At 46.4% G+C, this 11,432-nt stretch overlaps 1 protein-coding gene across 2 annotated transcripts in view; it reads right to left on the reverse strand.

Moving 5' to 3' along the window:
* ASB18 (ankyrin repeat and SOCS box containing 18) overlaps positions 1-11,432 on the reverse strand; it is a 61,116-nt gene that overhangs the window by 19,822 nt on the left and 29,862 nt on the right. For both annotated transcript variants that reach the window (XM_015426387.1, XM_015426388.1), the window contains one exon: positions 9,418-9,685. In XM_015426387.1, the coding sequence (XP_015281873.1) occupies positions 9,418-9,685 (268 nt within the window). The remainder of the gene's footprint in view (positions 1-9,417; positions 9,686-11,432) is intronic.

Here is an 11,432-nt window from a genome sequence, read left to right on the forward strand (position 1 = left end):
GCGGCGGCGGCTCCTATTCAAAAGCCTGGCGGAAGAGCTCCGTCTTACAGGCCCTGCGGAACTGCAACAAGTCCCGCAGGGCCCTGATCTCCTCCGGGAGCTCGTTCCACCAGATAGGAGCCGCCACCGAGAAGGACCTGGCCCTAGTGGCAACAAGCCTCTTTCAGGCCCGGGATCGCGAGGCGATGTAGCGACCCCGACCGAAGTGCTCTTTGGGATCTATGTGGGGCAAGGCGGTCCCTCAGGTATGCTGGACCTTGGCCATGTAGGGCTTTAAAGGTAACGACCAGCACTTTGAAGCGAATCCGGAATGCTATAGGCAGCCAGTGCAGCGCTTTGAGCACAGGCTGGATGTGGTCCCATTTCGAGACACCAGCAACCAGCCTGGCCGCCGCATTCTGCACTAGCTGCAGCCTCCGAATCAGCGACAAAGGCAGCCCCATGTAGAGAGCGTTGCAGTAGTCTAGCCTTGAGGTGACCGTCGCATGGATCACTGTGGCTAGGTCTTCGCGGCTGAGAAAGGGAACCAACTGCCGCACCAGCCGAAGATGGTAAAAGGCCGCTTTGGCAGTGGCTGCTACCTGGGCCTCCATCGATAAGGTGGAGTCCAGGAGCACTCCCAAACTCCTAACCTCCGAAGCTGGCACCAACGGCGCCCCATCGAAGGTCGAGAGCGGGAGCCCCAGTCCCATCCCAAGTTAAGTCCTTTTGGATGCCGATATGGGTTCAAGGCAAATCTTGAGATGAGCTTCGGTCCCCAAGATTGGTAGAAAGAACTTGGGATAAAGGATTAATTTTATCAAAAATTTTCCCTAAAGTCTTGATGATTAAAAAAGTCTGCAAGGCTAGAAGATAGAGAGTGTCCTTCCCAGGAGTCAAATCCTTTCCTTCCACTATGGGTAAGTCAGGCGCAGGTAAGGTGGGAGTGTGGTCTGGAGTATAGTTAGGCAACATAACTAAAGAGTTTGCTTTTAATAGGTTTTCCTCTGAGAGGGAGGAATTATCTTGTAAAAGAGAAAAGCGGTTGGCATCTCCCATTTTCAAACACAATGGCTTCCATGTTTCTTCCTGTGTTTAGTTTATTTATTTAAAACATGTATTTAAAGCATTTATAACCGCTTTTCTACCTTACGGAACTCAAAGTGGCTTACAATGTAAACAAAGCAATAACCATAAAAATACATTTAAAAGACCACAATTTAAAGCCGCAATTGAAGTAAAAAAACTCAGTTGATCAAATGTCGCCCTAAATGAAACCAGCACAATACAGTTGTCAGAGGAGAAGGGGGGACGTGAGAGCCTTGTCAAGATTCCAGCAACCTCCAAAGCTCATCCTCAATCCGGAGCTTCATCTTCAACACTCTGTAATGGGGATTGGGTCCTTTCGGAAATGAACTGCCTGTTCTGATTTCCCTGGAACAACCTCACTCAATTCCAAATGCTTGCCTTCACCATCGCCTGGTGAAACCCAACGGGCTCTTAATTTCCCTTCCGACTTCTATACTTCTGCGGCAGCTTCCCCCGTGTTTTGTGGAAGAGTGCCCTTTCTGAGTTCACCGTGACTCAGAGACCCGGTTTGGATCTTCTCCTTCTTCTTTGCCCTGTGGCACGGCCAAAGTGTAGAAACAAAGAACCTTTTCTCCCCCTCAATTCCAGCTCCTACAAAAACCTGTGTGAATCTCCCCTTCTTTTTTTTTTTAATCATCCCGGCTTTAGCAAAAAGAGTGCAGTGAATTTGCAGACTCCTCTTACTCCACCATGTTAATTATCACTACTATAAAAAGAAGGTCAAGGAGAGGAACTCTACTAAATAGGGCGAAGTTGGCATGCATGACTCCTAAAGTGAAGGAGATAGAAATGAACTTTACTGGAACTTTTTTTTTTTTAAATAAAAAAAAGTCTTCAAAAACCTTCTAGATTAAAGCCCCTATATCTTTTTTTGGGGAGGGCTGAATTCTCATGGAGTCTGAAAGCTGAAATGGTTGGAAGGAAGCCCAGATCATTTTTAAAAAAATACCAGGCACTGAGAGGCTCAAAGGTTTTAAGTCCTGCCCCCATGGTGAATTAAAGACTATATGGGAACACAGAGGAACATGACACATTGGTGTTCAGGCCATTGTCACAAAGAGGGAGCCAAATAAAATAGCTCTCTATGTAGGTCAATGACCTGCTCTTTATTGTCAGTAAAAAATTAAGGATGACCTCAAATCCATTACTCGGGTGGGGGGGGACAGCGGAAAGTCATGTTCCCTAATCAAAAAGAAAATGTTTGTTAACCGAAACTTGACCTTCTCACTGTCTAGCTTTGGCACAAGTCTTTGCTGTGGAAAAGCAGTGGTCGAATCCTCACAACCCGTCTGAAATATCTGTTAATTTTTGATCCTTCAAGGTAGATGGCTTAGTTATTGTACAAGTATCCAGTAGCGCTGCTGTAGTTAAGGGACTGCCAGCATTTCCACTATAAAGCGGCAATATTCAAGGACACAGAGTTGGCGCAGCTCTTTCAACATGGCGTCTGTGATTGATACACCTGGATGATAGAATGGCAGCTCAAGTGCCATCCCTTTTCCCCCACTTGTATAAAACGGGATGTAAATCAACAAAGATTTCTTCACAGTTGGACAGCCAGAGATGGGCTCAGAGTCAGGCTTCCATGGAAAAAGGAAGGCTCCTTCCTTTACAAAGCCAAGAAGTGTGTTCCAAATTTATTCCAATGCCCTCTAAGATATAATGTGCCAACATCAGGTGAACTCGTTATAAAGAACAGCTGCACTTCTTTTGGAGAGGAACATAAGGGCCAGAGGAGCACATTTCCCCCTTTACCCCTTCTCCTGGAATCATTGTAGGCTTCTCTGATTCATTCCATTTGTAGGGTAGAATTTTAATGCATTGTAGCAGTTACGTAAGGAGGCTGAGTTAGATGAAGCTCTGAGGCAACTGTGCTCAAGGCTTTATTACGTTTAGGATTAGGTTGTGTTGAAAAACCGCAGGGTCCTCTGTAGTTGCCAGGAACCTTTCTGAAATGGCAACTCCCTCAGGCACTTTACAGCCTTAGCTTCATCAACTGCCCATAGTCACGAGAATGGGTGACATGAGTTTGTGTTGTAGTGTGTAAGCAGTGTGCTCCCACAGGTCTCTTATTCAAATACTGTTATAACAACAGTGGATATATTTATGAGGTAGATTAAGCTCCCCCTTTTTCCTGTACAGTCAACTGGAGAGATAAAACGCAGCTGAAGGCCAAAATAACATGTTTTATCTAACTGAAAAAACAAACAAACAAACAAGGTATTCAATAGGGTGTTAAGTGTGGAATGTTTCCGCTTGTGTTTCAGCGAACCAGCAGTTACAACCATTCTCCCTTGAGACTGAATATGTTGTAACTAGGTGGCAGATGGAGATCTCCTGGAATTGTAACTAATCTCCAGACTACATAGATTGCTTGTTTATTTTATTTATTTATCTATTGTCAGATTTATACCCCGCCAGGGCTCTTTTTGTAGAAAAAGCCCAGCAGGAACTCATTAGCATAATAGGCCACACCCGAATGCATAAACTCATTAGCATATTAGGCCACACCCTAACAGCACAGCTCATTAGCCTATTAGGCCACACACCATGTTATCAGAAGTGTGGTCATCCAGCCACACCCACCTTTTGCTTCTTATTCTGTTTACTTTGTTTATTGTCAAAAACCAGGGCTTTTTTTGTAGCAGGAACTTCTTTGCATGTTAGGCCACACCCCCAATTGTAGCCAATCCTAATGAGTTTCTGCTGTTGGGTGTGGCCTATTATGCTAATTAGTTCCTGCTGGGCGTGGCCAACTCGGGAGCCAGCCGGAACTCCGTTCCTGTGCGTTCCTGCCCAAAAATAGCCCTGTATCCCGCCCTCCCCGCAAAGCAGGCTCAGGGCGGCTTCCAATGACATAAATACATGATAAAAACATACATAATACAAATTAAAACATAAGTTAAAAATAATACATTACAAAGTGCCGGCGGTAGTAAAAATTCAATCAGAAGGAATGCTTTCAGATGGGTTTCCAGCTTCCAGCATAAAAGTGCTTAGATGTTATTCTGCTCATCACTCTTATGGCAGCTGCTCAATGATGACTTTGCAGGCCGTGCACTGCGGCAGCGGCCCCTAATTATATGGCTGGCGGAAGAGCTCCGTCTTGCAGGCCCTGTGGAAATGCGAAAGGTCCCACAGGGTTCCACCAGGTAGGGGCTGCCACTGAAAAGGCCCCGGCCCTAGTAGCAGTTAGCCTGGCCTCCCTCGGGCCAGGGAGGGTCAACCGAATTTGAGACCCAGACCGTAGTGCTCTCTGGGGTATATACGGGGAAAGGCGGTCCCGTAGGTATGTTGGACCCCAACCATATAGGGCTTTAAAGGTAAGAACCAGCACCTTGAAGCAGACTCTGTATGCTATTGGCATCCAGTACAGTGTCCTCAGCACAGGCTGGATGTACTCCCATCTAGGGAGACCCATCAACAGCCTGGCTGCGGCGTTCTGCACTAGCTGCAGCTTCCGGATCCGCGACAAAGGCAGCCCCATGTAGAGAGTGTTACAGTAGTCTAGTCTTGAGGTGACCATCGCGTGGATCACTGTAGCCAAGTCAGCGCGGTCGAGGAAGGGAACCAACTGCTTAATCAACCTAAGATGATAAAAAGCCGACTTGGCAGTGGCCGCTACCTGCGCCTCCATGGCAAGGGAGGGATCCAGGAGCACTCCCAAGCTCTGAACCTCTGGTGCTGGGACTAATAAAGCCTCCCCAAAGGTCGGGAATGGGACCCCCGAACCACCCTAACCTAGGCACAGGACCTCCGTCTTCGCTGGATTCAGTTATTATGTATTTATTTAAAACATTTATTCCACTTCTGGAGAAAATGACTGCTTTGCAAGGTGAACTGTATGGCATTATACACTGTCAAGGACTCTCCGCTTCCTAAACCCCATACCCCCCGTCTCCCCTTTCAAATCGCCAGGTATCCCACTCGTGGGATAGGGAGGGGAATAAATTAAATAAAACAACAACAACAACAACAACAACAATATTATTTCTGAACCTGGAGTTAGCAACTCTAGCCCAACTATGGTAAATAAACACTGAGGAGAGATTCTTGCTTTATTTCCTCAGAAAGTTTACCTCAGGTTAGGAGGTTTACTGAACCTGGTTACCAAAACACAGGTTCCCTCAAAGGTGGAGGTTTCTCCTTTCACCTCACAGTCCCTGGCTCTGAGAAACTGCCCACGTAGATTTGATGCTTCTGGCTTTTACCTAAAAATCACCTTTCTCCTCTAAACCTAAAAATCACCTAAAAAAACCTTTCTCCTCTAAACCTACCCAACTCTGTCAAAAAACCCAAATAATAATCCTGGCTAATCTGATGTTTCTAATCAGAGCCTCTAAACCCCTATAGGAGGAAAGGAGTTTTTTCCTCCTCCCCTTTTAAAGCACTTGCTTCCCCTTCCTGTCCAGTGGAGGTTGATGGATTATGACTGGCGGATAATTACTTGGATTTGTTTGAGGCAGTAATCCCAGGGATTGGTTCAGAGTCCTGGGGAAGAGGCGGGACTTTGCAAGATGATTACCACAGGATTCTCTGAACATTGGCTGCTATGCTTTTTGGTGTTTTACCAAGAGAATCCAGGCTATGGAATAACAGAGATATTTGTATTTGAAGTTCTGTTTTGCTTTGCCCCTAGTGAAAGAACAGCTGCCTCGCGTGCAGCTACACTGTTGATCCTGCACCACCAGTTTAACCAATGCATATGATGTGGTGTGGTGACTGTTCACTTAAAGGCTTCATTGAGGGTGGCATTGCTTTTTTTTTTTTAATCAGGGGAGCTCTAAGATGCTGCTTACTGGCAGTGAATGGTGCCTTTTAAAGCGTATTTTTCATCATTTAATTCTGAAAATGCTCCCAGTCAGCATTTTAGCGCTTAGGATCAGGGGTCATTTCCTGCAGGAGCGCACAGGAGCAGAGCTCCGGCAGTAAAGAGCCCAGGGGGCGGGCACATGCAACAAGCCCCACCCCCTGCTCCCAGCAACCCTCAGTCAGAGCAAAAAGCAGCCAGATAAGTTGCAGAGCCTCCCCCTGGCCCCCCGGTCCAAAACAGTCCAGTGGCACCTTTAAGACCAGGTTTTATTCAGGTACAAGCTCTCCCTCCTCTGTGAGGACAGATCTGCACATCCCCCCCCCAACAGCTAGCAGTCCAGTAGAGCCTGAGCGGTGGGTGTTGCCTTCTGACACACTTCCAGTGATGTCAGTGGGTGTGGCATATGCAAATAAGTTATGCTAATGAGGTATGCTAATGAGCTCCTGCACCTCTTTTTCTACAAAATGACCCCTGTTTAGGATTATTATACTCCTGAAGAAAGATGTAGTCTGTTTAGCTGCCACTTACGGCAACCCCTTTAACCTATCACTTTACTGCCAACAGCAGTGCGGTGCAGTGATTAGAACAATGCTCTCTGAGTCTAGGGAGACAAAAGTTCAAACCCTGGCTGAGCTATGATGTGTATTGGGTGACTTCTAGGGTTTTCCCTTCCCCATTTTTTCCTCACAACAACATCCCTGTGAGTCAGGCTAGGCTGAGAGAGTGTGATTGACTCAAGCCCACCCAGTGTCAGGGTCCTTAGGCAGGTCACACCACACAGGGCTTCAGAAGAAGATAACTGCTTTATTACTGATTCCAGTACTAAAGAACACGTATACAGCTTGTGTCAGGAATGGCCGTCAGTATAAGGGCCTCTGATTTATAGTGAAATCAAACATTCCCCCCATTGAGCTGAAGCCAATGATTATAGTTTGTGCGTGGGGGCAAAAGCAAGCAAGCGGGCACAGCGAAAAGCCGTTACTTTTCCAGCAGAGTAAATGCAGCTGGAGAATACAAGGTCAAGCCAGAGATAGCGTACAGTAGCTGGACAGGGAAGAGCTGAGAATGAGGTCGAGGGCACCCCTCCACATTCCAGATCCATGACAGGGCTACCTGACACCCAGCAAGCATCGCTGCAGATTGGGGATTTGAACCTAGGTCTCTGAGATCTAGGCCCAATGCATCATTCTGGCTCTTTTAGATGATCACGCACATGGTACTCACTGCAGCCATGGCTTCCGAAGAGAATTCCCTCCTGTGGGTGAGGGAAGGGAGAATGCCTCTTACCTACCATTTTGTAAGTGCATGTGTTTCAAATAACTAAAAATGTTTAAAAATCTCCTGCTCAGCCCTGACCTGGATAGCCCAGGCAAGCCCGATCTTGTCAGATCTTGGGAGCTAAGCAGGGCTGACCCTGGGAAGTACTTGGATGGGAGACCTCCTTGGGATACCAGAGGCAGGAGGTGGGGGTAGGTTCAGCCACCTCTCTGAATATCCTCCAGGCCCCCAATAGGGGTCAGTCACCAGAAGTTGCCATGACTTCCAGGTGCGCACACAGTCAGTCACTAGAGGTCGCCATGACTTCCAGGTGCGCACATGCACATGCGCGCACACACACACACACACACAAAATACCAAAAAAATCTGCTCAATTTATTAGGGACATTGTGTTATTTGAAAGCAAGGTTTTAAAATTACTGATTGAACTGATTAATTATCTTGTAGCAAACTGTGTTTTAACTTGGCAAAGTCCCAGCAAACATTCTATGAGCCCTGGGTTTGTTTTTTCTTCCCCTAAAGGTAAAGGTAAAGGTTCCCTTGCTCGAAAGCCAGTCGAGTCCAACTCTAGGGTTGCGGTGCTCATCTCCATTTCAAAGCCGAAGAGCCAGCGCTGTCCGAAGACATTTCCGTGGTCATGTGGCCGGCATGACTAAACACCAAGGCGCATGGAACGCTGTTATCTTCCCACTGAAGTGGTACCTATTGGTGTAGTGGTTAAGTGTGCGGACTCTAATCTGGGAGAACCGGGTTTGATTCCCCACTCCTCCACTTGCACCTGCTGATGTGACCTTGGGTCAGTCACAAGCTCTGGCACAGCTGTCCTTGAAAAAGAGCACTTTGTGTCAGAGTTCTCTCAGCCCCACCCACCTCACAGGGTGTCTGTTGTGGGGAGGAGAAGGGTAAGGAGTCTGTAAGCCGCTCTGAGACTCCAAGTGAAGGGCGGGGTATAAATCCAATCTCTTCTTCTTCTTCTTCTACTTGCAATTTCTTGCTTTCGAACTGCTAGGTTGGCAGGAGCTGGAACTAGAGACGGGAGCTCACTCCGTCTTGCGGCACACCCGGGTCTCGAACTGCTGAACTACCGACCTTCCACAGCCTGCAGTTCAGCGTCTTAACCACTTGAGCCTCCGCAGCTCCATTTTCTTCCCCTACAGATGTGTTAAACTTGCAGTGCTACTGTACGTTTCTGCAGTAGCCTGTACCCTTACCCGGGGCTTACCTTTAACCATCAGGCTACAGCGCAGGACCTACGGAGCTGCCCCACATTAGAGGGGTCTTTGTTCTACCTATGCTAAATTGGGGTCTTCTCCCCCACCGAGGGACCCCCACCCTGTGCCATCCAGCCGCTTCTTTCACTGTGCATAAAAAGAGGGACAGGAGGTGTGGCGTCCCTGCTGTCTATCCGCACACACCAGCTGCAAAAATATGGCAGCTGCATAAGGACTCACGACTCCAGCAAGTGGGGCTCTGCGGCCCACCTGAGGGTGGTGACCCACAGGCAGAAGAACACCGCCCCAAAATAGATTCAGCCGTCAATAACAGGCATACGGTTATATGGGATTTTCTATATTTGTTATTTCGTTGCTATAAATCATTTTAAATGGTTTTCTGGCTATTTTAAATTCATATAAAATGTTGAGAAAATTTGTTTACACAACTTTCTCCATAATACCTTTCAGACTGAGAATAGCGAATAATGTATTTTAGGGGGAAAGTGCTATTGGTAATGCTATAACATTATAATGATTTACCAAGACTTATTAATTCATTCACGTTTATAGTCTTTAAAACATGTACAAAAGTGCCTTACATATACTTTTCTTTCCCTCTCACACCCCTTTTCTTTTTCTGTACCCCATATAGGAGAGTCAGCTTGGTGTAGTGGTTTAGAGCGTGGACTCTAATCTGGGAGGACCGGATTTGATTCCCCACTCCTCCACATGGCAGCTGCTGGTGTGACCTTGGGTCAGTCACAAGTTCTTTCAGAGCTGTTCTCTCAAGGGCAGTCCTCAAGAGAGCTCTCTCAGCCCCACCTACCTCACAGGGTGCCTGTTGTGGGGAGAGGAAGAGAAAGGAGATTGTAAGCTGCTCTGAGACTCCTTTGGGTAGTGAAGGCTGGGGTATAAATCCAATGCCTTCTTCTATATATGCGTATGTGTGTGTGTGTGTATAAATATATATAAATAACAGGCACGCAGAATCTTATGCATGTGTCTGGTACAAAGTGGCGGAAGGATGAAACACTTGCCACTTACCCCAAGGAGTTGTGGCTGGTGCAGAGGTGCAAAGGCACTTGACCATCATCGTTCAGGATGTTGGGGTTGGCCTTGTGCTCCAGCAGAAGCTCCACACAGTCCACGTGTCCTCCTTTGCAGGCTTCGTGTAGCGCCCCCTGTCCCCCTGGGGCTGCGTTGGGGTCCGCCCGCCAGAACAGCAGGTGACGAAGGCAGGCAGTATGTCCATGGCTGGCTGAGATGCAGAGGGGATTGGTGAGTTCCCGCTTGTATTCTAGGGACCACAGGCCTAGAAGAAGAAGAAGGAATTGGATTTATACCCCTTTTCACTCTCAAGAAGAAGAAGAAGAAGAAGAAGAAGAAAAAATTGGATTTATACCCCCTTTCACTCTCAGAGTGGCTTACAATCTCCTTTCCCTTCCCCTCCCCACAACAGATACCCTGTAAGGCAGGCAGGGCTGAGAGAGCTCTTTCGAGGACTGCTCTTGAGAGAACAGCTCTAAGAGAACTTGTGACTGACACAGGGGCACACCAAGAGCTGCATGTGGAGGAGTGGGGAATCAAACCCGGTTCTCCCAGATTAGAGTCCATGCACTTAACCACTACACCAAACTGACAGGCAGGGGTTTGATGTGGGAGGAGGGAGGAGGGTGGGGGAAGGAGAGAACACAATGCATTATGCGAAGAGTTGACACATGACACACATGGACCTGCCTTATACTGAATCAGCTAAGACTAGCAAATACTGTGACAATATGTGCAGAATATATCAATAACATATATTTAAATGTAATTTAAGCAGACAGTTGTCTTGAAGAACAATGACAAAGAAAGGTTTTTCTTAACAATGCTAAGAACAAACAAAACTTGCAACTCAAGAACAGTTATGCACATAAGCCTTTGGACGTCTAAGTGTGCAATAGTACAAACTTCTCAATTAAAAAAGTCCCAAGACTTGCTTAAACATATATAAAAAATTAAACCATTAATGTTGAACAGAATTACTTTGACAAAGATTCTGGATGTTTTCTCTTCATTTCGAAGTATTCCTTCTTCAAAAACAACAGTTCTTAACAAACACAAAATATAATTAATAATAATTCAATAAAATTACAGTTTCCATTAGTATTGCCAACGTGACCCAAAAAAGCCTACCTCTCTTGCATGAAGCTATGAAATTGGCATACATTATTCAATCCTTTTAGTATAGGAACCCTAAAAATGAAAAAAAAGAGTAAATAGCTACAAGGAATATATGCATAAAAATAGGTAATGTCTCCCCGTAGAGATAGCTTACCACGCAGATGAGGGGCTAATGTTCTAGTCTAAAGCCAAGTCAATCAGATCACTTTGCAGATGATGGTGCACCTAATGTGGTGAGTGGGAGGAAGATAAACCTCCAGCTGAAACAAGGCAGCTGTGTTACTCAGTGGAATATTCTGTGCATATTGTCACGGTATTTGCTAGTCATAGCAGTCTATCATGCCATAGAGTCCACCTTCCAAAGCAGCCATTTTCTCCATAGGGACTGATCTCTTTCCTGGAGATCTGTTGTAAGTCTGGGAGATTTTCAGCCACCAGCTAGAGACTGGCAACCAGTGTTCCCTCTGAGCTGAGTTAGTGTGAGCTAGCTCACAGTTTTTTAGCCTCTGGCTCACACAGGAAGGAGGGCTCCAGAGCAGACTAATTTATGCAGGAGCCAAATCGCTCACTCACGATGTTAATGCCAGTAGCTCGCAAAGTAGAATTTTGGCTCACCAGATCCCACAACTTAGAGCAGTGATGGCGAACCTTTTAGAGACCGAGTGCCCAAACTGCGACCCAAAACCCAACACGGCAATTTAACCTGGATACTGAGGTTTTACTTTAGAAAGAACAATTCATACATTAACTTAAGATGATCCAAACAAAGTAAGGAAAGCAATCCCAAATGCTTTCATTTACTTAAAATTATTTGGCAGAGAATTTGACACTTTAATGATGGTCTGGGCCTGGCTGGGGCGATGGCACGCGTGCCCACAGAGAGGGCTCTGAGT

The sequence above is a fragment of the Gekko japonicus genome, unplaced genomic scaffold (assembly GCF_001447785.1).
Source record: "Gekko japonicus isolate JY-2015 unplaced genomic scaffold, Gekko_japonicus_V1.1 scaffold769, whole genome shotgun sequence".
NCBI classification, from domain to species: Eukaryota; Metazoa; Chordata; class Lepidosauria; order Squamata; family Gekkonidae; genus Gekko; species Gekko japonicus.